Below are 27,008 nucleotides of genomic sequence, written 5' to 3' on the forward strand. Positions count from 1 at the left end.
TTTTTGGGGGGTGGGGGTATTCCAGGGATTGAACTCAGGGGCATTCAACCACTGAGCCGCATTCCCAGCCCTATTTTGTATTTTATTTAGAGACAGGATCTCACTGAGTTGCTTAGTGCCTCACTTTTGTGGAGGCTGGCTTTAAACTTATGATCCTCCTGCCTCAGCCTCCCAAGCTGCTGGAATTATAGGCATGTGCCACAGCACTTGGCCCCTTCAGATTTTTCAATCTCCACTGATCTCTTGCCAGAGGAACCAGGTCTCACCTTGAGGGCAGGTAGGCTGCAGAGAGGGGTAGCCTGAATATCTTGCTGGCCTTGGACTTACTGGCCAGTCACATTCCAGGACTCCTCGACTGAGCTGCATTCTATAAACACATCTTTTTTTAAAAAAAATATTAATGTTTTTAGTTGTAGTTGGACATAATACCTTTATTCCATTCATTTATTTTTATGTGGTGCTGAGGATTGAACCCAGGGCCCTGGGTATGCTAGGCAAGTGCTCTACCGCTGAGCCACAATCCCAGCCCATATAAACACATCTTTGCATGCACTGTTTCTTCACTTGGAACACCCTTTCCTGTCTGGCCAAATCCCTACTCTTCCTTCAAAAGGCACACAGCACACATTCTTCCCTTCCACTGTGGGCCTCCCCTCATACTTCAGGCCAGTGCAGGGCCTCCTTGGGGGCTCCCCCAGTCACCATGCTTCCTATCACACAGTATGTCTGTCTGTGCTGCTCGCTGAAATGACCTCAGCGGACCAAATACTCTGTCTATACTCCAGCCTGGAAGCAGGAACTTGTCCCTAAGATACCACATGGGCCTTGAAAGAACCCAGGCCAATCCCAGCCCCCTAGACTCTCACCAGCAGGGCTGCAAGGTGAGGCCAGGCCCAGAGATCCGGGGACATCTGTGTCTTTCCCTGGTCTCCCCTACCCATGGGGACAAACTTTCCCAGTTGCCCACTTCCTCATTCGTGCCCTGACCTCCTCAGCAGCCCAAGCTTTAATCCTATGCCTCTTGCTTCCTCCACGGCTGCTCTGTCCTTCCGGGCATGGTGACACATGCCTGTAATCCCTGCTCCATAAGCCAAGCCCTCTAGCACTCCCGCAGCACTCACTTCTGCTCAGGCTGCAGCATACAAAGCCTCTCCAGGAGTCTCCCTTGCCAGAATGGACATCTGCAGCCTGCCTCTCCTAGGGCCAATCCTCTCCCTGCCTCCAGCATCCAACAAAGGGGGCTTAGTGAATGTGTACTGAATGACCACTGCCCTGTCCACATCCCAGTCACAGAAAGGTCAGCCCACTAAGTGCCAGAGCCCAACGTACAGCCAAGGCACTTCTCTTGAGGACAAGCCTACTACTTGCTATGCATAGTGTGCCAGGTTTCTGCTGGGGGCTTTTTACATTTAATGATCAGAAATCATCACCTCTGTGGTGCTCAGAACATGTCTCTTCCCTTCTCTAAGTGCACAGGCCTGCTGGGGCCTCAGTGGCACTCCCACTGCCAGGCCTATGTGGAGCTCCCACAAGCCAGCCCTGCTGCTGTGGACAGGAGGCAGCAGAGGCCTATTGCCATGGCAGCTCTGTGTACTTCTCTGGCCTGGCCCTGTGCTGGCTCCTGAGGGCAGGAAGGGGAGGAAGTTCAGCCCCCAGGGAACTCACAGACTATAGCTCTCAGAACTCCACCACCATCCCAGCTGCCCAGGTTAGAGGCTACTCTATGTCCCCAGTGACCAGAGAGCTGCTGAGTTCATTAGGGATCCACAGTCATGGGGGCAGCACTCCACAGGCACCCACCACACTAGAGCCCTGGACAGGAGAGGGTGGAAATACACAAACAATGTGCCAGCCCTCTGCACACCTCCCTACCATGATGGACTGGAGGTGGGGGTTCAGAAAAATGCAACCTTGAGGGGAACAGTAAGTTAAGGCAACCTAAGTCTCCCCAAAGGAATTGCCAGAGGGGTGCTGAGAGCTAGGAGTGGACACCAGAACTGAGGAGGTGGGCACCAGGGCCCTACAGAGCAGAGACCCCATAGGGGAACAGTGAGGCAGAGTCTGAGAAAGGCCCAAAATAGACACCGTGGGTTCTTAGTGGGCCCAGGGAAAAGGTTATGGGGAGACAGAGACATGGAAAGCCCAGGGGAGAAGGAGAAGAGAGGGGAAAATAGAAGAAGTGGAGAAACTGATAGAAGATAGGAAATTCTAAAAGCCAACAGACAAGGGGGAGCAGAGCACCCTAGAAAATCTGGCCTGGGGGTTATAGCCAGACAGACAGACAGACAGGGACTCCCGGGCCCTTAGGCTCCCTCCCATCCACCCGACAGCCCAGCCAGGCTGCTCCTTGCTCACCCTCAGAGGCCCGCTGGGTCCTGGGCCCAAGGACTCCAAGGCTCCAACCAGGCAGGCTCAGTGTGTGCTCAAGTGTCGTGTCCTGCCCAAACAAGCCTGTGTCAGCCTGGGCTGGCCTCACAGACTGCCTGGGCCCTTTTCCCAGGTGTGTCTGCGGCTGGGTTCCCTTGGAGATGTTGGAGCCAAGAGTCTCTCTGTGCCTGTGATTTGTCTCTGAGTATTTATAAATCGCTTCTCTGAGTGTGTATATTTCTGAGTTTACCTGTGAATCTGTCTGGGAGAATGAGTGTGTGTGTGTGTTTGTGTATGTGCATCCAGCTCTGGTCTCCCCAGCTTCCTGCTCTCTGCCTCCCCCACCCCTTGAAGCCGGGGCCAACATACACACTTCCTGAAAACACAGACTGAGAGAGGAAAGTCACCCAGAATCCCCTGGGGCAGACACTTCCTCCCCGCCCCCTTGCCCCCACCCCCAAGCTAAGATGGGACAACCAGCAGTGTCTGCGGGTCTTGTGAGGTCTTACAGGATGGACGCCCAGGAAGCCCTGGCCTTGGCTGGCCCCTGCAGTAGCCTCTCCCACTTCCTACGCTCATAAGAAAGCCCAGAGAGGCTGAGAAAGAAGTTCTTCAAAGGGAACAGGTTCTGCCCCAGCAACAAGTGATCAGTCCTCAGGAAGACCGGGGATTGGCTGGGTAGAGGCAGTTAGAGCAAAGGAGGGAGACCTTGCAGTACGACTCCAGGCAAATATTTCCTTTTTCAGAGGTATCTCCAGGCATCCAAATACCAAAGGGGAAACTGAGGCTCAGAGCAAGCTGGGAGGGGCTCTCTGGAGTGACCCTCATGTCCTTGATCAGAAATAACTCTGTAGAGACCAGCAGAGTAGAGGAGAGGGACCAAGGGGAAGGAGGAGGTGAGGAAAAGGGAAAATACTGGGGAATGATATTTACCAAGTTATTTTGTTATATCATGTGCATGAACGAAAACATAACAAATCCCACTATTAAATATAACTATAGTGCACCAGTAAAAAATATGGAAAAAATGTAAATGTCTTTGGTAGGAAAAAAAAAAGAAAGAAAGAAAGCAGTGACCTCTCTGTGACTCTCAGGGAAGCTCAGAGTTCACATCTATAAAAAGGAGCTGATGGGCTGGGGCTGTAGCTTAGTGGTAGAGTGCTCGCCTAGCATGCGTGAAGCACTGGGTTCAATCCTCAGCATCACATAAAAATAAATAAATTAAATAAAAGTATTTAAAAAAAAAAAGGAGCTGGGAGACCAGGAGGCAAGGTTGAATCCCTGCTTCCTCTGCTTGGCTGGGTGTCACAGCATCTCTAGACACCTCAGCAAGTTCTCCACCAGAGGTTTAAATAATGGTAAAGAATGCAGACTCTGGGGATGAAGTGGGTCCACTGAGGCCAGGCAGAATGGTGAGCCTGGCTCTGAGAGTCCCCAGCCTTACCAGGCCAGGAAGGAGAGACCACTCTTGCTTGCTTGCTGATTTGCCTACATATTGGTCTCTGGCTGAGGATCTTTCCCCAGCCTATTCCACCCAGTAGCCTCCTCTGTGCTGTCTCCCTTCCCAAGGCATCTGGGGTGACATAGGTTGGGGAGAAGGGATTTGGGGTGGTGAGCCCAGGACCATTTAACTCTCTGTGTCCTTTTTTGAAATTTTTTTTAGTTGTAGTTGGACACAATACTTTTATTTTATTTATGTTTATGTGGTGCTGAGGATTTAACCCAGCAGCTCACATCTCTACCACTGAACCACAATCCCAGCCCCTGTGTCTTGATAATAGAGTTAGTTGAAGGACAAAAATTACTCCTGCATACAGAAGAATGGCCAATAGAGGGCACAATTGCACCAGGAACTTCCCATCTACGCTGTGAGCCAGGCTGCTGAGAGATTCTAGTTCCCAGTTGTGTGAACCTAGGAGAGGCACAAGCCTTTTTTATGCTTCCACCATCCAAACTTCATACCACCACAGACCTGGTTTGACCTTCAAGGCCCCTTGACTTAATGATCCTCTCTGGGTTGGGAGAACCTCCCTGACCTTCCTCTCAGTATAATACATTTGACATGGATCCAAACAGTGCCCCCCATCCCCTGTTCTGAGCCATAATGTCCCTGCTTAAAACCAGGAAACAAATCCCTCAGAAGGCTTGCTGCAGGGATCAGTGAAATCATGTACACAAAATGCCCCACACAACATCCAGCAATAACAAGGACCAGCAAACTGCATATCCCTTCCTCCTCTAAGAAATCTTCCTAGTTTAGCCTGACTTGAACCAAGCACTCCAACAAATCCCCATTCCCCTCTGAACACAAACCTAAGCCTCTTGGGGAGGCTCCCTCCTGGCTGGGCACCCAAGCAAATGGTAGGAAAGAAGGTGTATGTGAAGAAGACAGTATAGAATGTCCACAGGAGCAGGAGGAACCCAAGAAAAGGGGGATCAGGGGTCATGGAGTAAACAGTTCTGAAGAAGAAGGAGGGTAAGCAGGATGAGTTCTCTTAGGTGTCCAAGGATTTGGGACATTTGGGGGGGTCCAGGTATGACAGGAGCACAAGCACAGTTCCCACCCTACCCTAGGATCCCAGGCTTTCCATTTTCTCCACACATTACCTCCTTTTGACAGAACATGCCTGAATCCCCACAGTATCTCATACTATCCAGGTCCTTTGCTGAATTCAGACTTTCTCCTGAATTTACTTCTACTTCTGGATCCCAAATCTGTCCCTAGGAGCACCCAGCCACCTGAGACAGAAAACTAGAAGTTGTCACGGCTCCCCCTGCCCTCGCTGCTCACATCCAGGCAGCCACAAGTCCTGGCCCTTCAAGATTCATCTTCACTTTCTAACAGGTGCATCAGCAGAGCCTGATGCACCTGGGACCTCACCTGGTCTTGTGACCACTCACTCGCCTCCCAGCCTTCCCCCAGCTCCCTAATAAGCAGCCAGAATCATGCTCCAGGCCCTCAAATTTCATCCTATCATTTTGCTGAAAACCTGTCTGGCATCCCAGCTGGGCCTTCACAGCACTATCTGCAAGCCTCACCCACCAACCCAGCCACACTATCGTTGGGGGAACCTGGAGCACTTTCCTCCTCTGGGCTTTGCACAGGCTGTTCCCTCCAACTGAAGTGCCTTTCTACCCCAGTGTGAAGGCCATGAACTCCACACCTACGGTCCAGAATCCTCTGCCTATGTTCCACCCACATGAATGGCACCCACTCACCTCACCAGCAGGCGGGGGGCTCCTGTGCGAGGAGGCACTGGAGGAATGCTCAGCTCCACCAAATGTCGCTTGGCAGGCAATGGGGGCAGCACAGGGTCTGGGGCAGCTGCGGATGGGGTGGCAAAGCAGGAAGGCGGAAGGCAGCTCTTGCGGGGTGGGATGGGCGGAGCAGCAGGTGGCATCTCATCCTGCCCAGCTGTGGGCAGTGATTCAGGTGGAGTGGTGGACACGGGCGGTGAACGGAAGACATGGCGCTTCATGGGCACAGGTCGCGGTGTAGGGCGGGGTGCAGGAGCTGGAGGTGCATGGGCACGGAGCAGGCCAGCCAAGATGCGGCGGCGGTGTCCCGGGAGTAGCATGCCCATGTCCATCAGGCGGGCATCACTGAGGCCTTGGCACTCAGTGGCCCACACCAGTCCGTGCTGCTCAAAGAGCCCAGTATACTGCTCCAGGTGCAGTGCCCGCAGCCACTCAGCCACTGACAAGGCAGCGTCCCCACCCTCCGCCATGGTTCCTGCCAGCAGAGGCCCAGCCAGGAGGGTTTGAACCAGACCTGGAATAGACAAGCACAGGTCAGAGACATGGTGGCCCAGAGCAGTTCCCCTAATCAGCATCCCTCGGTGTTCCTTCGTGGCCAATGTCACTCTTTTTCTTTTTTTTTTTTAAGTTTTTAAAAAATATACATTTTTTTTAGTTATAGTTGGACACAATACCTTTATTTTATTTATTTATTTATTTATTTATTTATTTTTTTTTTAAAGAGAGAGTGAGAGAGGAGAGAGAATTTTTAATATTTATTTTTTAGTTCTCGGTGGACACAACATCTTTGTTGGTATGTGGTGCTGAGGATCGAACCTGGGCCGCACGCATGCCAGGCGAGCGTGCTACCTCTTGAGCCACATCCCCAGCCCCTTATTTATTTATTTTTATGTGGTACTGAGGATCAAACTCTGGGCCTCACACATGCTAGGCAAGTGCTCTACCACTGAACCACAACCCCAGCCCCCAATGCCACTCTTTCTCTTTAAAAAAAAAAAAAAAATTTTTGTTTTAGTTGTAGTTGGACACAATACCTTTATTTTATTTTATTTTTTATGTGGTGCTGAGGATGGAACCCAGCACCCTGCAGGTACTAGGTGAGCACTCTACCGCAGAGCCACATCCCCAACCCTCCCCACCAATGCTACTCTTAATCCTCAAAAGACAAGATCCCAAAGGCCAATTCCAAATATTAGAATTCCCAAAGATCAAAATCCCTAAAGTCTAAAATCCCCAAAATTACAATCCCAAAATATTAAAACTGTAAATGTTGAGATTTTAAAAGCCAAAATTCCAAAACCTCCTCATGCCATGGGTTCAAGTTCAATCCTTAAGCAAGGCCAAGTACTGACAGTTCCCAAACACGTAGGCTTTTCCCTCTACCTAAGTCACCCCCCATCACCCTGCCCCTGGGGCCTCCTAGCACTCTGACCACATCTTCTTCTCTAGGAAGTCCTCCATCACCTCCAAAGTTGGCATCACACCATGCCCATATGCAGCCTGGGCCACTCCTCAAGACTGGCCAATGGCATGTCTGATGCCATGTAGGGTACCCCCTCCCCAATGCCCTCAGCAAGAGCCAGGCCAGGGACCAAGTCCCTCTAAGGCAAATCCCCAGTTGAGGGCCAATCCCAGGAACTTAGCCAACATGTGTAGAATTGAAAGGCACCACTGATGGTCCCTCTGCATGCCCAGTGTAGGGACAGAGCCTCACCTCCCTCCACCTCATCTCCAGTGCCCACAGAGGAAGTGGAATGCTCCAGAAGACAAGTCAACCAGATCACACAGCCTCTGGGTTCCTGACCCCCTAAGTCCCCTTTTCCTGCCAAGGAAGGGGAAGGACATTCATTCATTTGTTCATTAAATACAGCCTTGCAGGGAGCAGTGGCACACACCTGTAATCCCAGCAGCTTGTGAGGCTGAGTCAGGAGGATCACAAGTTCAAAGCCAGTCTCAGCAAGGGTGAGGTGCTTAGCAACTCACTGAGACCTTGTCTCTAAATAGAATACAAAATAGGGCTGGAGATGTGGCTCAGTGGTTGAGAGCCCCTCAGTTCAATCCCTGGTACCAAAAAAAAAAAAAAAAGAAGAAGAAGCCTCACACTTGTCAATGGGGACTTGGGGACTTGGGTTCCACATCCCTGCACTCAAGAGCTCCTGGCTTGGTGGGAGTACAGAGATGATTAACAGATCAAAAGTCATCCAATCATCCCCAGACACTAAAGAGGCACACCATGAAACCTGACATTCACCTCTTAAACAAAACCTGACTAAAATAGCAACAGACAAACTCCTTAAATAAAACTCAACACTTTACTTCATGGAAAAGCAACAGAAGAGACCCATTACAGTTTTGGATGAGACCAGAGTATCCACTTCATTATTAGTATTATTATTATTGCTCTAAATGTTCTAGACAACAAAAATAAACAAAGGTATAAAATTAGGAAGGAAAAAAACTATCATTAATTGAGAATAATATAAACTTTTGAAAGCCCAAGCAGTTCAACTAATAAAATATTATAAATAAGAATTTAGTTAGCTAGAGTTGTAGCTCAGTGGCAGAGCACTTGCCTAGCACTTGTGAGGCCCTGGGTTCGATACTCAGCACCACGTAAAAATAAATAAATAAAATAAAGATATTGTGTCCAACTACAGCTAAAAAAAAAAAATTTTAAAAATAAAAGAATTTAGTTAGATAGGTGAGTTCAAAATCAATATTTCTAATCAATAACCAGTAGAATTTAGGATAAAATTAGATAGAATTTAGGATAAAAGAACCCATTTACAGTAGGATCACAAAACATAAAACACCAAGAATAAACTTCATAATAAATATACAAGTCTGGGGGATAGCTCAGTGATAGGGCACTTGCCTACCACATGCCAGGCCCTGGGTTCAATCCTAGTACTGGGGGGGGGGGGGAATCTCACTGGGCACAGTGGTGCATACCTGGGTTGAATCCCAGTACAAAAGGAAGGAAGAAAGGACAAATAGACTAACACAGTAGGGAAAGAAAGGAGAAATAAACAAGGTCTACATGAAGAAAAAAATATAGTGTTCTTGAGAGACCAAAAAAAGGGTCAGGGGAAGACTAAGACAAATGAGAAGACACAATAAGTTCTGGACAGAAACATCACAAAGGCATTAAGTCTCTTTAATTTATAAATACACACAATTCTACTCAGTGTGTACACAGAAATTCCTTTTAAACTAGACAAAAATGGATTTGAAAATTCATGTGGAAAAACAAAAAAGCAGGAAGAGCCAGGAAAGCTTTGGAAGCAGGTAGAAATCTGCCCCATCACATATTAAAACATACCACAGAGTCACAATAATTAAAACAGTATATGCTAGCAGCTTGGGAACAAACTGATTAATTAAACAGAACAAAAGCTCAAGAGGAGATGGAAGAACTGGTACACAATGAAAGAAGAATCTCAAGCTAGTGGGGGAAAGGGGTTATTTAGTGGTTGGGACAGCTGCAGAGAAATCTAGAAAAAAAACTAAGGTGTTCCCCTCTGTGAAGCCCTGTTCTGTTTTTGTTTGCCTCACACCTTACAACTAGATAAGTCACAACTGGATCAAAGATTTCAATATAAAAAAAATAAAACCATGGAAGGATTGAAAAATCACCTTAGAGCAGGGCATGGTGGTGCACCCCTGTAATCCTAGCAGCTCCAGAGGCTGAGGCAGGAGGATCACGAGTTCAAGGCCAGCCTCAGCAATTTAGTGAGACCCTGTCTTAAAATAAAAAATAAAAAGAGCTCGGGATGTGGCTCAGAGGTTAAGTCTCCCTGGGTTCAATCTCTGGTACCAAAGGGGCATAAAAAACCCCTTAGGTAAAAATCTTTTGGAAAAGATATAAGCCCAGAAGGTATGCAGAGAAGCCTGGAACATTCACCTACTGTCACAGGCCATGTAGTGATGTTCCCATCAGTGATGGATCATATAGATGACAAGAGGCCCAGAAGATTATAATGGAGCTGAGAAATTCCTATCACTTCATGGCATCATAGCCAAACTATATTCCTCTGGGGTCTGTGGTGATGCCGGTTTAAACAGGCCTCCTGCATTGCCTGTCATATAAAAATACAGCCCACACATACTTGACAATGATAATAAATGACTATGGTATTGGTTTATGTGTTTACTACTCTCTATTTTTTATTCTTATTTTAGAGTATACTCCTACTTATAAAAGAAGTGTATTATAAAACAGAACGCCAGTTCACCTGGCAGCAGGCTCATACATCTTGTGTTTACTGCAAATTTCCTGATGGTATCGAGGCTGCATGGAATGACTGAACCAGCCCTTCTAGGTCTGAGTTACTATACTCAATGATGTTCACACAATGACAAAATTGCCAAAGATGCATTTTTTAGAAATGTATCCCCACTGTTGAGCATTGTGTGACACTGTAGAAAAAAATAAATATGCCAACATGGTGGAGACACCATATGCAAAGCAAGAGGTAAATGAGGACCTAGAGGACATCTCACATCCTACTCATTTCAAACAAAAATCTAGTAGAAAAACGGGCAAAGAATATTGACATCAGGAGGAAGAGAGAAGGCTGGGAAGATAGGGAGATGGGCCCCTGGGTAGCAACTTCCTAGGCAGTACAGCACCAACAGCACCTGCAGATATTTCCTAAGAAACTTACAAAAAGGCTATTTTTAAACTAGGACCTGTGTCACTGGGGCCCATGCCTCTCCAAAGAAGGAAGAATCTAGCTGGGTGCCGTGGCACACACCTGTAATCCCAGCGGCTTAGGAGGCTGAGACAGAAGGATTGCAAGTTCAAAGCCAGCCTCAGCAATGGCAAGATGCTAAACAACTCAGTGAGAACCTGCCTCTAAATAAAATAAAAAATAAGGGCTGGGGATGTGGCTCAGTGGTCAAGTGCCCTTGAGTTCAATTCCTGGTATCCAAAAAAAAAAAAAGTAGGAAAAATTCCTGCTTGATATTTTGATTGGACTAAAGGCTGCATGAACACCACGAGGTATTCATGGTATTTATGAGGTATTCATGGTATTCAAGCAGCATTGGGCAGGGGGCTGACTTCCTTAAACCTATATAAAGCCCTGGACAAAAGCCATTCTTGAGCATCCCTCTCTTAGGATCCCTCCCTCTTCAGCAGTTCTGCTTTCTATTACTCTAATAAATCCTGATGCTTTACTCTCACCCTTTGTTGTGCATGGATTTTACTCTTCAAATTCATGAGATAAAAAACCCAAACCCATGCTCTGTGTTACAAAATGACAGAGACAAGCACAGAAAGGAAAATGTAAATGGCCTTTAAACATATGACAAGAAACTTAACAAAATACAAACATCAAATATAGTACAATGCTACTTTCCACCTATGAGAATATCAAAGAAAAAATGTTTAAAAATGCACAGCCCTAGTAATGGGGTGGGGCCACTCCTGCCTGGCTGGTGGCTGTGCCTCTAGGGAAGGCCATGCCACAGTAACTACAAGATCCTGAGCTGGAAAGCCACTGTCCTTTGGCCCAGATACCCTGGGTCAAAGTACAGTCACTTATTGTACAGGTTTACGGGAACACATCTGCAATGACGGAGGTAGATAGTTGTTGGCTACAGTACTGTGTATGATAACAAAAGACTGGAAATAACCAAAATGTCCAACAATTGTAGAATGGTTAACTAGATTATGGGGCAGTCTTCTGAGAGGCCCTAAAAAGGAGGAAACTCCTTACACATGGGCACAGAATGACCTCCAAGATATGCTGTTAAGTAAAGAAAGAAAAGTGCAGGACAGTTTCAAAACATTCTGTTTTTTGTGTGAAATAAACAAAAGGAGAGAGTGGCTCAGCATGCATGCACCGCAAAATGTATGAAGAGCCTCTGCAGAGCCCAGGGGGTCCATCAACACTGGTTACCACTCTCCTCAGAGGAGGAAAACAGGGCTGAGAGGACAGGAGGGAACGGAGGCAGATGAGAGCTCATGGGTCTGACGCTTACACAATCCAGATGCCCTTTGGGGTAAAAAGAACACAAGAATATCTCACTTTTGCAAATTCACAAAAACACAGGACCCATGTGTCCACATTGTTCAGGCCCCCTCTTTGGATCCTAGAAGGACCCCTGAATGTCAAATTCCACCTTTCCTGGAAATCTGCCTCTGACAGGAGAAACACTTTTCACTTTACTTAGTCTACCACCTAAATTTTGAACTCTCTGAATTTTAAAAATAAGAATAAGAATATAATGGATACTTGGGAGAGTCAAAGGAAGTTATAAACACAAACATTCCATGTTCTTGGATACAGTGGCTCCTAAAATTATAAAGACATCAGTTCTCCCGGGATTAAGCTATAACTTGAATATAATTTCCCAGCTGAAATTACCAAATGGAATTGGTTTAGACCAACAGGTTCTAAAGTTCATATAAATTAATATTAAAGATTTATTGTTAAGTGGAAAAGTAAGGTGCAGGACAGAGTTATATAACAACTGAGTTTAAAAAAGAAATATATACATGTGTACACACACACACACACACACACACACAAATATATAATAGAATACTCTGGATAGATACACAAGAAACTGGCTTTGGGGAGAGAATTGACAGTTGGGAAGTCAGGAGACACTACACCCTTCTATATTTTTAAAATTTTGTACCATTTAAAAACTAAACAAGCAAAGTTTTAAAAAGATAATGTGATAATCATCAATAAAGCCTGGGAATGAAAAAGAAACCAAAACTCACCAGGCAAGGAGGGAAATCAAGTCAGCTTATGCTTCCCAGTTTAGCCTGCTGGAGCCTGCCCTGTCCCTCCTCTCAGAACCCTGGAGGAGGCTCTTAGCAAGCCCTCAGGGCCTCACCTTCTGCCTGCAATACTGGTTCTCAAAATGGAAAGTCCCAGCCTCCCCAGCTCAGGGTTTGGGCTTAGCCTGAGAACTCAGCCCAGCTCCATCCTCCCAGTTCCTCACTCACCGGCTGGCCTGCCAAGGACGCCTGGTCCTCCCAGAAGCCACAGCTACTCCAAAGGGCTCCTCATGGTGGCCTGATGTGGAAGCTGCAAGGACAGAGATGGGGGAGAAAGTCCATGAGGCGAGGCCACTTGGAGCAGCCAGAATGACAAGGAGGAGGAAGAGAAGAGACAAGGGGGAGAGTGATGAGGAAAAGCAAAGAAAGAAGAAGAAAGCAGAAGTGGGAAAGAGGTGGAGGAAGAAGCAGCAAAGGAAAAGATAAGGGTCCAGGGAAGCTGGAAGCCAAGCAATGGAGGACCAGAAGAAGGCCTCCAGGGACGAGGAAGGCAGCCAGACAGACCTCCTGGAGGTGGGGACTGCACAGGTGTGAAGGGGAGTCAGCACTTCCACTCTCCACGCCCCTAGGACCAGAGGCTGGGTTGCATGTGGGGGCTAGCTGGCAAAGAGACCGCCCCCCCAGGAGGTCACCAAGAAGGGACAGATGCAGCTCCTTGGCTAAGGGAGTCTCTCCCAACCTGTGGCCTCTCGGGAGAGGTGGAGCCCAGGATGCAGGACCCTCTCCACTAAGTCTGAGGACCACAATATGTGATGAGGGCAGAGGTGGGGCAACTGAGGCAGGGCCTGAGACCCCAGGGCCATGCTCATAAACTTGGGGGGGGAGGTGAGGAAAATGGGCCAAAAAAGGGGGTTTTCAAGGGAGGAGAAGGAACAGGCCAATCCTCTCAGCAGGCCATGACTCCTACTGCCCAGGCAGCATAGGCTCTGTGGGGCTGGAGAGAGTGGGGCGCAGTGGAATGGACAGGTCTCCCTCCCCTGGCCTGGAGTCAAGTCAGGTCTCCTGCCATAAGAGCAGGGTTAGCCGAAAAACTCCTGTGTTCTGCAAAGTGGCTTTGGCAGGCATTCCTGACCATTTTACAGTTTACTAATAGGTATTTATCTTATGTAGACCCTACAATTATCATTGCTTAGGAAATGGTAAAAACAGGTATGTGCTTCTAAGTAGGTACTTTAAAAACAAATTTTAAGAAACCGGTACTTTAGATGAAACTGTTGGCAAAAATGGCCGTGCTACTCAAAAGACAAAAAGAGAAGACAAACACTGCTTATTATGCCAGATACCTAAGCACTTTACATCAACTCAACATCACTGCAACCTATCAGGTACATTTGATTATTAGTCTACTTAAAAAAACAAAAAAACAAAAAAACACTAAGGCACAGGGAAGTTAAGTAACTTGCTTAAAGTCACAATGTTGGCAAGAAGCAGTTTGAGTATAGTCTACACCTGCCCTGTCCAGTACAGTAGCCAGCAGCAGCCACAGATGGCTTGATTTTTTTTTAATATTTATGTTTTTTAGTTGTAGTTGTACACAACGTCTTTATTTATTTATTTTTACATGGTGCTGAGGATCAAACCCAGGGCCTTGCACGTGCTAGGCAAGCACTTTACCGCTGAGCCGCAATCCCAGCCACATAGATGACTTTTGAATACTTGAAATGTAGCCCCCCAAAATGAGGTGTACTGAATTTTGAAGACTCGGTAAAATAGCTCAAATTTTCCTATTGATTATATGATAAATGATAATATTATGATTTAGATTTAAAATGTTAATAACATTAACTGCACATGGTTTCTAATTATTCTCACCCCACCCCACCTGAGCCCCCAGTGCAGGGGATCAACTCAGAGCCTTGCACATGCTCGGCTACTGAGCTACACTTGCGGCCCTGGCATCTTTTTCTTTTAATGTGCCTATTAGCAAATTTCCATTGCACTTGTGGCTTGCACTGTATCTCCATTGAGCAGTACAGTTCTCAACTCCTAATCACTCAGCTCACTGCTTCTCAAAAGTGATAGCAAACACGAAGGAGGACCTGTTATAGGCCAGGCACCTGACTGAGGTGTAACACAAGTGGACTGATGATGGTCCCAGCCACCTTACCGGACTGGTCAAGGGAGACAGGAAACCACCCTCTCCCTGAAAAGAGCCTGGCCCCCACCGGGCCTCTCTCAAGTTCCTATTCGTTCACTAAGGGCAAAAGCCAAGGTCAGAGACGTGAGGTCTCACACTGACACCCCTTTATGACTTCCCCATTCAAGAAGCTAGAAGCATGAACCGGGTGCCTCTAGAAACTTTGGGCCATAAGGGATCAAACACCACCAGCCCATGAGATCAGCCAGGGGGCCCTCACCAGGTTGGGATCAGGGGCAGCTCCCTGGAGAGGGAAGCTCCTGGACACAAGAAGAGTGGAGCGCCGCTCTGTAGAGGCTGGGCCTCTGCAGGCCCAGTCAGCAATACTGTCCTCTCTCTACTGAAAACTGTGATATTTTATAATGTTGCTCATCATGTATTTTTGGCATAAATTTTGATTTTTTTTAAATGGCATTAAAATATCTTATACCAGGTGCGATGGCACATGCCTGTAATCCCAGCAACTTGGGACAATGAGGCAGGAGGATCACAAGTTCAAGGCCAGCCTCAGCAATTTAGTAAGGCCCTTGAGCAACTTAGTGAGACCCTGTCTAAAAATGAAAAATGTGAAGGGGTGTGGATGTGGCTCAGTGGTAAAGCACCCCTGAGTTCAATTCCAGTACTAAAAAGAAAAAAAAAAAGAAGATATACCTGGATGATCAAAGGTCTTTAGTCCCCCCTTAAATTTTACACCTCAATTTCTCTGTCCTCACCCTGGCCCTGGTTAGGAATTGAAACTATGCTGCTATGACAAGTCCTAGAGAGTCATTACCCCCAGGGAGGCAGGGTCAGGGCAGAGGCAAATGTCTTCCTGTAGCAAGGGCACAGCCACAGCTGGGGGGCTTTTCTCCCCCACCCAAGGGCCCAGGCCTCCTCTCTCGCTTGGCTCATCTCCCTCTGCCATCGCTGGCTGTGCTGGCTATGGCCAGGGTCCCAACCCTGCTAAAGTTCTGCCAGATCCCTGTGTTCTCAAGCTCATCAGCTGTCATTCTACCTGGTCCAGCCCTGACTATAACGGAAGAAGAAACAAACACCCACAGGGAGGAAGTGACTTGCTCAAATTCTCAGTGACATACCCCAAGCCCCAGGCAGGCTGGGCTGGCCCCCTCTGCAACTCTCTCCATGTCACTTCCTATACCAGATGCTGGCCTGGCTTATGGGGGCGCCTAAAACTGTCAGCTGATAATGAGTAAATAAACCACACCCTCCCTCCTCAGGGCACTGGCCATCTCTTGCAGAAAGTACTCCTTGACTGCCCCTAAATGTCCTAGGCCTCTGCACAGCCATACAGCTCAGCACTGTTTCTGTTTTCTTTGGTTGCTCTCTTTGCAGGGATCCACCTCCATCCAACCAATGTGGCCTGGGGTATTCTAAGAGTCTGTACCTCTTCTTGTTTCCCCTGCTCTTCACAGTGGAGCCCAGCACCTGGATGGCTCACAAGGGCACCCAATTCCAGTTAGAAGTAAGAAACGGTCATCTGGAATCTCTAATCCTTGCCAGACAGTCCTTCTTCATGTCTTGCTTGAGTCCCTCTTGTTGGAGTCAAAGCTTTAACCCTTCCAGCAACCACTTCTACACCAAAAGCAGAGTTTAAATTTCAGAGCCCCACTTCTGTCCCAGCTTGGCATCTCCCTCTCAGCATTCCTACCCACCACTGATAGATGGCACCATTTTGGTAGCCCAGTAAGAATGACAACTATACCCCAGCTTCTTGTATCTCCTAAGTGCCACTGTGTGCCCAGCCTCTGCAGACTCCCACCTTCCTCTCATTCATCCTTGTAACCATCCCAAGACCTGGGATTTGTGTGTGTGTGTGGTGCTGGGGATTGAACTCAGGGCCTTTTGCATGCAAGCAAGCACTCTACCAACTATATCCCCAGCTCTAAGACTTAGGATTTTTACCCCCTTTCACACCATGTGGTGGAAACTTACCCAGGTTACTTGTTGGAGCCCACAGAGCCTTCAGAGGATATGGCTGCCTCTGTCTTGTAGAGTCAGGGAGGCTTCCTGAGGGATCCTGTTCCAGGCAAAGGGAACTGAATGTGAGAGGCCCAAGGACAGGAAAGGACCTGGATAACCTGAAGTTCAGAGAGTTCTGCAGGACGGGAAGAGAGGACACCCAGAGAAGCTATGGCAGGCTGCTGACCCATGCGGTTGTGTCCCTCTCTGAGGCGTCCCTCAGCCTCTTTGCATTCTGCTTCGCATGAATGAGTCATCCTTGGTCAGGGCACAGGGCAGCTTTAAAGGTCCTAACTCCTTCCACACTCAGTTCTGAAGTCCTCTGGGCCAGAACATCTCCCCAGACTGAATCTCCAGGGCCCCCTCTGCACAGAGCTCCACTCTGAGTTCAAAGAAAGACCCAACCCTCCAGGGGACAGGAGAGGAAGGCCTGAACTGAGGTTTCAGCTCACTCACCCACCTCCTCCTTCTCTGCATGGCCAGCCCTTTGCCCCTTGCCCCAGGCTTCCCAGCACGAGCAGGTGGGCAGGAACCTGAGTATACAAACCTCAAGAAACCCCTCGGAGCTGTCTACGCAGGAACCAAAAACATACATAGTCACTTGGGTCTAAAAACCACACCCCACGAGTACCACAAACCCATACTTTGCACTGCCTCCAGGGCACACACCTCTTACCTACCCGACAGCCACACAGCACAACCACCTGCCCCACCACACTACACCAAACGGCCTTCAGACCTCCGGCTCTCCACCAACAATCCCACTGTGCACAACTGCCCTGGAGCCCAACATGCTCCAGACCCTGGAGATGCCCTAGACCCCAACGTCTAGCCCTCCCCGGCTCAGTCACCAGGTGATACCTACAGGCAGGGTCACCCTCCTGGACATCTACCAACCGCTTGGGCGCTTGGGACTCCACTAGCTCAGGCTAATGCGGGCAAGCCTTGGAGACACTTCCTGTAGATATGAGGAACTAGGTGGGGGTTGGGTTCCCAGCCCCAAGGGTGCAGAAGTGACCCCCGCCCCTGCAAAAAACAGCTCTTGGGCTGGGTTTGTGGCTCAGTATAGAGTACTTGCCTTGCACATGTGAAGCCCTGGGTTCGATCCTCAGCACCACATAAAAATAAATAAATACAGGTATTGTGTCCAACTACAACTAAAAATATTAAAAAAAAAAAAGCTCTCTCAGCACCTGCACCTGCACCTGCCTCCTGCAAGACAGCAGGTGCAACTCCCAAATGGTTAGTCAGCTGGCCCTTGGGCCAAGAGACCTGTTTTCTATCTCTCAGGGATAGATGGCCTCTGCTTACAAGTCCCAAGAAGACACACCAGGGCTTCTTCCCTGCTCCTGCCTGTGTCTCTGCCCTGTCAACCTTCCTAGCACCAGGAGAGTCCCGTCCGGTCTGCAGTACGGCCTGTCTGGAGTCCCTGAAGCATAGGAGGCTAATGGCAAGTGTCCCCAGGGTCCAGGTAAATGAAGAGCTGCCTCAGCTACCTAGCGGGAAGCTGGGGGTCTGTGGGCAAGTCCCCAGGCTCCAGGACTCAGGCACCCCTACCCAGTATGCAGAGCAAGTCTGGACTCCAGTCCCAGCTCCACCACTTCTTGCCTGAAGCCCTGGGAAAATCATGTAATATTCCAAGCCTCGGTTTCCCTCTCCACAAAATGAAGCGTTCAGTCCCTGCCCAGCACCCAGACAACCATGACGCGTCACCACATGTGTACTGGAGGCTACACTTGCTCATCTTCTGCTCACTTCTCTGCTGCTAAGGCAGTCACTTCCTGTCCCTAATCCCAAGGCCTTGGCCAGTGCTGACCAGAATAGCCCATGGCACTGGACTTACAACCAGAATCTAGTTGGGACCCCCAGCATTCTGAGGTTTTCAGTTACCCCCGACACCAATGACTACCTCACCCACCTCCAGCCATGTCCCTCTGCATCCATCATTCCAGACCAGACACCCACTGCCTGCTGGACCTCTGCCTGCCATGCCCAAGACACCACAACCTCCCATCCCAAACCAAACACACCTGCTCTTTGGCACCCTGCTCTGAAAGAAGCGCTTTCAACCTAGGTGGGGCTCTTAAACAAATTAGATAGAGAAGGCTCTTCCTCCACGAACCCTGCACCAGGGCATACAGCCCAGCAAGCAGAAGAAAGGCTGGGTTTCAGATCTTCTTCTCCAGCCATCACCTCCACCCATCCCCCAGTACCCTTTGGCAGTGCACAACACACATCCACAGAGTGTGGATGAGAGACATGATTTTTTTCAAATTTTAATAATATTATTTATTTATTTATTTAGGTACCAAGGGATTGAACCTAGGGGCACCCAACCACTGAGTCACATCCCCATCCCTTTTTATTTTTTTCTTTTAAGACAAAGTCTCACTAAGTTGTTTAAGGTTTCACTAAATTGCTGAGGCTGGCTTTGAACTTGCAATCACATCCCTAAAGGTGTGCCCAATGAGACATGATATTTTAGCAACCTTCTTATGATAGCCCCACCAGCATCACCCTGATAAAATGATAAACCACAGTTTTATTAATGACTGAGAGACACCAAAGACTAAGGGACAATGGACTGCCTAGGTCGTAATTTCATGCCTAATGTTAACTTTCGACCCATCTTGAAAGATTTTCTACAAGTTTGATGTCTGTATTGTTTGAAGTTTTTACAACTGTGTATCACTTTTATAATCAGAAGGAAAAAAGAGAAATGTATTTAAGTAACTAGCACTGAGTTTCTTGCAGTTTGTTCCCTAACACTATCATTATACAGTAGCTTCATTTTAAATAAAGCATGCAATAGATTACTAAGAGAAATATAAACAAAATTGCTGATATGCTGGGTCATCTAGACTGGAGAATGAGAGACAGAGACCCACAGCCCCCTCCCCAACCTACACTCCTGAGGATCTCACACACAGCTATCAAATAAGTTCCCCCCGGTCTTCCCCAGGCCTAAGAGGCCAGAGGCAGAGTGCAGCCTCCAACTCCCAAACCAGAAATGCACCGAGGCCCACCAGTAAATCCAAGGCTCCCCAGAATCTGTGGTTTGTCTTCCAGACAGCATCTGACTCCACCCCAGCTCTGACACTCACCCTTCAGCCCCCTCATGGCTCAGTGCCCTCCCAGTAGAGGGTCAGGTAGGAAGCAAGCTATGACTCCAAAGTCCATCACTTGCAAAAAAATATATAAAAAAAAATGAAGCTGAAAGTAAAAAGGATTTGATTTTAGGCCTCATGAAAGTCTGTCACATACTAATCCCTCTCCTCCTGTCATGTACCTTTCCCCAGATGGGCCACTCGGGACCACTCCCCTCTCCCAACTCATTTCTCTATGACATGTTTTGTCACACCTCTCCCTGTCACCTTTTACAACAGGCCTCTGCTGGTTTATTTTTGCAGTGCAGGGGGTGAAACCCAGGGCCTGTGGTAAGCACAGCTACACCAGCCCTTGGCCTAGCTCGCCTGGACCCTGACCCCTTGTCCCTGCCTCCTGCTTTTCCCTACCCACAGCCAGCCTGCCCTCAAGTCCACAAGGTGAACCTGATATGGCAAAGGTCCTGCCCCAACCCACATCCACATTCTCTGCCCCACCTCTTCATCCTCCAGGGCCGGCTCAGGCCCTTCCCACCCATGATCCACACCTGCGCTCCTGCCAAAAGCACAACAGGGCACTGGCCTGGCCCATGACCCTCAGTCACTAACATGGTCTCCAGGGCACCTCTCACACCACAGAGTGTGTGTGCTGAGCAGAGGCAGGCCTGAGGTGCCACAGGGTGACTCCAGGAAACCCTCTGCTGTGACCGCTACCCGTGGGGAGATAGGAGGGGCTATCAGCACTGTAAATGAGGCAGAAACAGGAAGACAGCAGAAGGATGGGAACACAGGGCTGACCACAGAGTCACTGGTGGCAGGAGCAGACAGAAGGAGGGTCACCACTGCTCTTCTTGCCAGGCCCCTTGGCATACACTGGAGTGGCCTCGGGCCAGCATGGCATTGACGGTAGAGAAAAGAACTGACCAGAAACCAGAGGCTCCTGCTTGCTCAGGAGGACTTGGTGGGTTCCTCTGCACCCTAGAACTGTGGCCCAGGGGAACAGGGACCCAGACCTGTCCCTCCCTAGGTGGCCCCTAGGAGATTGGAGAAGCCGGAAGATAAGTGGGCCCCTCGCTGCTGCCACCTGAAAGGGGAAGCTGCTGTGTTGGGGGGTAGGGGTGGCTAGGTTGGCAGGGGAAGGGGCTGGGACTGGAAGGGAGGAGGGAGATGGGAAACCATTCCCACAGGCTGTGGCCTCTGATTTCCTGTGTGACCTCAGCTTTCCCCAATACACAGCCAGCAAGACAGGAGGACTCCCCAACTCAGCCTTCTTCTCCAAGCCCTGTCCAGCAGAGCCACAGTGGGGCATCCTAACCTGCTCCCCTGGTCAGCCTTCCCTGCCCAGAGCACTGTGAGGCCACACTATTCAGTGGCTACTATCTGCCAAGTACTGTATCCACAGCCACCATATCACACACATCGATAAAGTGGGTGGTTTTAGACCACTTTACAGATGAGTAAACTGAGCCTCAGAGGTTGCTCAAGGCCACACAGAGGCCAGAATCTGAATCAAGGACTGCCTGGATCCTTTCTCCACCCCATCTCCTCAGAAAGACACAGAGACCCATAGGGCCCAGGAAGGGGACAGGGAGGGCAGGTAGAAGAGAGAGAGCAAGTGTAGGCTAAGAAAGAACTTGAAGTCTAACCTAAGATGCTCATTGTTACTGTCTAGATGAGAGGAAGCCATGATAGGCAGCAGAGTGCTTCCTGGACAGAGCGCATGGCCACAGACGGTGAGACAGGGGAATCCACATAACTTCTCTGAGCCTGAGTTTACACATCTGTGTAATAGAATCATGACAGTTTTGTCTTGCATGCTAGAAAGGAATAAATTTAAGCCTTCAAAACAGATCCACAGCTGACCAGCTCTCACTCCTTCAGAGTAAAAGCTCCATGGGGCACACAGCCTCCTGGCCCTATGCGGTCTGTCCCTACTGGTTCCCACCTACTTGTTCTGGAGGTACTCCAATACCACATACTGCATGGGATCCTGCCTCAGGCCAGGCGCTGGAGCTCCCTGGGCCTGGAATGCTCTTGGACAGACATTGGCACAAATCCTTCCCACACTTTTTCAGGCACCTTCACAAATGCTATACCTTCCCTGATCAATGGACCTATAAAAGCACCACTAAAAGTCTCTCTCTCCTCACCCTGTTTCATTCTTCAGCATCTCATTTATCACCACCAGACATCACTTTATATATTTGTTAATGTCAACCTCCTCAGCCAGGAGGCACAGGCCTTGTTTTATGCATAGCTGTATCCCTAGGAGCTGGAGCAGTCTTCCAAAATATGCTCAATAACTATAGATGAAATATACTGACGGAAATCTACGAAGGCCTGGCTTGCAGCAGGTGCTCAATATGTGACATCTGTCAGTATTTTCAGCCTTTGTTCCTCTCCCTCCTGAATCCCCCTCCTCCTTTACCTCACATCCTTCTCCCAAAAGCCTCGGAACTGCTGTGGGCAGCAGGGGCTGGGCACACATACAGAGGTGGGCAGGGCTGGGCAGGGGCTGCAGAAGGCTGGACCTGGGAGGCATTCTATCTGGGGCTGAGCCCAGCTCACCTTGGTGAGATAGACAGGTGAGGGTATTGGTCAAGATCTATGGCAAAGTTCAGACTGGAGGGATAGGAGTCAAAGATTTGACTCTGAGGCTCTTTTGACTCTGTGGCTGGGCTTATCCCTTCTTTTGACCTCTGAGGCTGCCCCAGCCACTTCCTGTTGGGCTGGCCCAATAAACACTTCTGGGGAGCCCCCCAACACAGAGGGAAGTGCTGACTCTCAGGACACCCCACCCTCCCATGCATCACTCAACAGTTCCGCAGAGCAGGTCAGAACTACAACAGGCTCTCAGGAGTCTCTGAAACCAACCACCACCCACTAGGCAAGTGCTGCCTCTCCCCTGCTTGCCTAATTTTCTGTGGCTCCCCATTGCCAGTTGGGGTTCAATGGGCCCCCACCCACTGGCTTCTGCTTCTTGCCCCTCATCTCTGGCCTTATTCCCTCCACTCCCAACATCAGCACTACCTCCCATCAGGCCTTTGCTTATAACCATTCCATCTCTCTAGAACCTTAGAACATCTTTTTCTACCTCACCCTGTCAGATCAAGTGCCACCTGCTCCAGGAAGCAGTCTCTGACTCCATGACAGCTCTGATCACATCACTGGCCAGTGTGACTCTGTCACATATTGTCTCTCACCCCCAACTATGACAGGACCATGATCTGATTCCCATGTCCCAAAGATGGCACACAATGAATAGCTATTGACTGAAAGGATACTCCCCAATTTTACACATGGAGAGCAAGTAGCCCAGATCATCCTGCAAGTCAGCAACCCAAGTGTGGCTGAAGTCCAGCCTCTAGCCTCCCAGCACCATGCCCCCATCCTGCTGGGGCCCACCAGCTACAGCTCTACCCTCCTGCTATCCCATCCAGCCCTGCTTTCCCTCTGGCACTTTGTAACCCCCAACCATCTACTCTTCCCACATTAAGAACCACCACTTCCAATCCTCCACATTTCCAGAAGGAAAGTAAGTCCCAGAGAGGGCAAAAGCTTAACTGGGCCACACAGCAAGTCAGGAACAGGACCAGGCCTGAGCTTGGAATAGCTAGTAGGCAGATGGTCCTCAGATGACTTCAGAGATAATGGAGCAAACCAGTATCTCTTATCCAGTAACCTGTCCCTCCAAGTGGGCTAAGCTAGTTTGGCCCTGAGAAATGTGGGTTTTCAGGCTACCAGCAGTAGAGGCAGGTCAGTGTCCTGATTCACATTTCTGGAACAGACACTCCCTGGCTTAGCATGTCCATCTGTAGAACTGAGGAAAAAGGAAGAAGCAGGAGGAAGAGCCCCAGCCCCAGTGGGGAGTTAGAACTTCAGCTGACACTCTAATAACCCTTCACCGAGCAAGGGACACTCCATCCTAAGCTGTCTTATCTTTTGGAAATAATATCAGTCCCCAGCCCTGACCCCAGAGGAAAGGGTCCTTCTCTCCCCACCAGGCCCATGATGGCCTCTAAAAACAAACTTGCATTTTAGCTGCCAAACCACACAGCAGCCAGCTAGAGGTCACCCCTAAAGAGAACCAAGGCTCATAGGCTGAAAGCCTCACCCAATTCACATCAAGGGGTGCAGGGTTGGGCTCCAGACACCCTAACCACTGGGGCATCAACTGCTGAGCCCACCTCACAGAGTCCCCACCAGAGGGAAGTGGCCAGGAAGGGGCTAAGAAGCAAGCCTCAGCAAGGAGCTCACCCAGCCAGGGAGTCTCCCAGGAAGCACTCCTGTGCCTAAGGCCCTTTGAGCACAGGACCAGACAGCACTGGGAAGAGCTGGGGGAAGGCCCTAAGGCCCTCAGCCAAGACCCAGGCACCCTAAGGCAGGATAGTGCTTCCCCTTGGGCTCCCTGACACAGATTTCTGCCAATCACCTCTCTTCATAAGTGTTCTTAAGCCTGACTAAAGCTTCAAGGCCTGACCTGGGTTTGCTGAGCCACATCTCATGCTGGCTTTTATGCCCGCAGTATGATGCTGACCTTGCTCTGTGACACAGCCAGTCACCACCTTCTCTCCCTGGGTCTCCATTCAACCTGACCTGGTGTCCATGGGGACAGCCCTACTACTCCCAGTCACTACAGAGGGGGCCCCCTGCCTTCCAACCACAGCTGTCTCTTCTGCTCCCACCCTGTCCTTGTGGCTTGCTCCTCAGATTTCTGGAAAGGGAGGCAGCAGGGTGTGTGTGCTGGGGGTGGTGTGGGCAGAAGCATGTAGAGGCTGGAGACCAGTGGGGCTTCTTATTCACTCAGCAGCCTGCAAAACTCTCTGATCCTCGGTTGAACACCAGATTGTCTACAGAGTGGCACGAGGCTCAGCCTCAACTCAGGGTGATCCACCCCAACTCCAAGCTGTGCAGGCTCTTGGAACTTGGGACCTTCAGAAATTCAGAAGCTGAGGATGACAGACATAGCAAAACCCTAGAATCCTTGAAATTTCTGATGATTAGAATCTCAGAATCTTAACATCCTGGCAGCCAGTCCAGTTCACCTCCCACCTGTCCAGTTTGGTTGGTTTCTGCCCTGTGCTGTCCACATCTGGGGCTGGTGAGCCTGGAATATCCCAGGAGCCACTTCACTCTGCCCTCCCTGAAGCTCAGGGAAGTTGAACTTAGCTAGAAGCCACAGACAGACCCTGAGTTCCTAACTCCAGGCCCCTCGTGCTATGGTGGGAGGAGAGTAAGGGACACACAGAGGTGGGCCAGGAGAGAAGCTGGCTAGGGACACTCATGGATCTGAAGACCATTGTGCAGTGGCAACTCAGCCCTGCTATTATCCCATCAGGAGCTCCCACACAGGTGTGATCAGAGGAACTAGGGCCAGACCAGGCCAGGATCCTCCAGGGCCTCTGGGCAGCTAAGATTCCAGGTATGGCCCCTGGTCCCTGGCCTGGAATGATGACAGAGGAATGATCATAAGAGGTCTACCCCTCTTGCCCTTACCTTTGCCCTCATAACAATGAAGACAATGATAAGGAGGAAGACTCTACCATATCCCTCCATGGGGGACTCTGATCCTTTAAGCCCTCCTTGGACCCCTCTGGTCCTGAGCATCACATTCCTGAACACAGGTGGGCTCTGCATCTTGGCCTCTTGGCTCTAGGAATATTTCCTAGGTTTGGTCAGTCACTGACACCCTACTGTAGCAGATCCCAGGCACCTTAGGAGGAACTGGTTCTGGGTTTGGTCAGGAAGAAAGATTGGCTTCTGTTGCAAGGCAATGTGGGAAGTGTCTGAGGAAGCTCAGGGCTTCAGGGGGTCCAACCAGGCCCCAGGCAGGGGGTGGAGTACATCTTAGAGCCCCCCCCAGCCCCCACCAACTTGGGTTCCTGTCCCAGCCCTCTGTTTCCTTGGCTCACTGCTAGTAAGTCACTTACCTTCTACGGACCTCAGTCTCTTCATCCAAAAACCACTGTATTACCAAAAGTCAGGTTGGATCAAACAGTACAAGAGCAGAAATCAGTCTTCCAGAAGGTGCCCTGGGCTCCTGGGGACTCCGGACTCAACAGTAATTAGTCCAGTCTGCAAGCAGGAAACCCTTGATGGGATCCTGGCTCCACAGCTGGGCACCAGTGTATCACCTGAACAGGTGGCGCTCTATTCTCTGCCTGTGACTCCAACTGGGAGTCCCCAGGCTGGGACTAGGTTTGACTCTCCTCTGTCTGCAATGCCTCCTCATGCTCAGGGTTCCCACTGAAGCAAAAGAAATTCAAATGCCCAGTAGATGGTCCTGGGCAAATCACTTAACTTCTCTGGGACCAGTTTCCTTATCTATAAAATGAGTGGTGTTTACCTCATCAAATTATTGTTAAGGAAATCAGTATGCAAAATTCCTAGCACACTGCCTGGCACAGCTTCCAAGAAACAATAGTTATGCTATTATAATTATAATTAAATAATTTACTTCTACTAAACTAAATCACAATGTTATTGAACTGGTTACTTAAGTCCATATCCCCTCTCAGCCACTCTTGACTATCCCAATGATCCAGGGCAAATGTCCTAATGTTTTGTTTTTTTTTACTTTTGGTAAGGGGGATTGAACTCAGAGGTGCTTTACTTTACCATTGAGCACATCCCCAGCACATTTTTTTTTTATTTTGAGACAAGGTCATGCTAAATTACCTGGGCTGGCCTTGAACTTGCAACCCTCCTGCCTCGGTCTCCCAAGTTGCTGGGATTACAGGCATGCACTACGGTGCCTGGCCAGATATACTAATTATGGGAGACAAGCTTGTCCTTCCTGAACTATCACCTAAAAGATGAGAGACATTGCACAGGAAGACTGTGCAAAGATGAACCAAGCATTGTAGCCCCAGACTCTCCCAGACACCTGGCATCATCTGCCTCTTTGAGCTGGGACTGTCTTCCCCAGAGTCATTATTGGAATGTACAGGTCTGGGGGTCTGCCCAGGGGTGAGCGTAGATGGACAAGATGTCTTCTTTGACCAGAGCTGGAGGACCCTAGTGTTGAATCAGGGGCAGGCCCTGAGCTTCCTGGGGAGTACACACTGGAGGCAGATGTCTGGGTCCCTCATATCCTTATGTTGTTCAGACCTACGTGGCCACTCTCAATGAAGAATCCCTTTCCTCAGTAAAACATGAAACCTCCCTCTGTATAGGGCTGTGGAGGTGGCTGAGACCAGAAGATGAGGTGCAAGGAGCTGCCCAAGGGATAGATGCTACTTCTGAAGGCCCAGGGCTGCCTGATTGGGGATACACTTGGCTCAAAGTGACACTGGCCATCACCCAGGGAAAGTCCCTCACTGAGCAAGACCCTGGCTCCAGGGGTGACAGTAGCCTGGGAGAGGGGAAATCAGGCTAAAGGAGG

General features: G+C 49.3%; 1 protein-coding gene across 14 annotated transcripts in view; it reads right to left on the minus strand.

Annotated features, from left to right (window-relative positions):
• Positions 1 to 27,008, minus strand: part of Arap1 (ArfGAP with RhoGAP domain, ankyrin repeat and PH domain 1) — a 63,131-nt gene that overhangs the window by 33,049 nt on the left and 3,074 nt on the right. For 7 of the 14 annotated variants that reach the window (XR_002483716.3, XR_005733661.2, XM_078046633.1 and 4 more), the window contains exon 1: positions 5,587 to 6,139. Coding sequence is in view for 7 of the 14 variants with exons in the window: in XM_078046633.1 (XP_077902759.1) it covers positions 5,587 to 6,095 (509 nt within the window). In the remaining 7 variants the exon portion in view is untranslated. Of the gene's footprint in view, positions 1 to 266; positions 365 to 2,355; positions 2,761 to 2,876; positions 2,930 to 5,586; positions 6,140 to 12,592; positions 12,675 to 16,493; positions 16,579 to 27,008 lie in introns of those variants that run through there. The other 7 variants (XM_078046634.1, XM_078046635.1, XM_078046639.1 and 4 more) reach the window with 7 other exon arrangements.

This window comes from Ictidomys tridecemlineatus, chromosome 4 (assembly GCF_052094955.1).
Source record: "Ictidomys tridecemlineatus isolate mIctTri1 chromosome 4, mIctTri1.hap1, whole genome shotgun sequence".
Taxonomy (NCBI): domain Eukaryota; kingdom Metazoa; phylum Chordata; class Mammalia; order Rodentia; family Sciuridae; genus Ictidomys; species Ictidomys tridecemlineatus.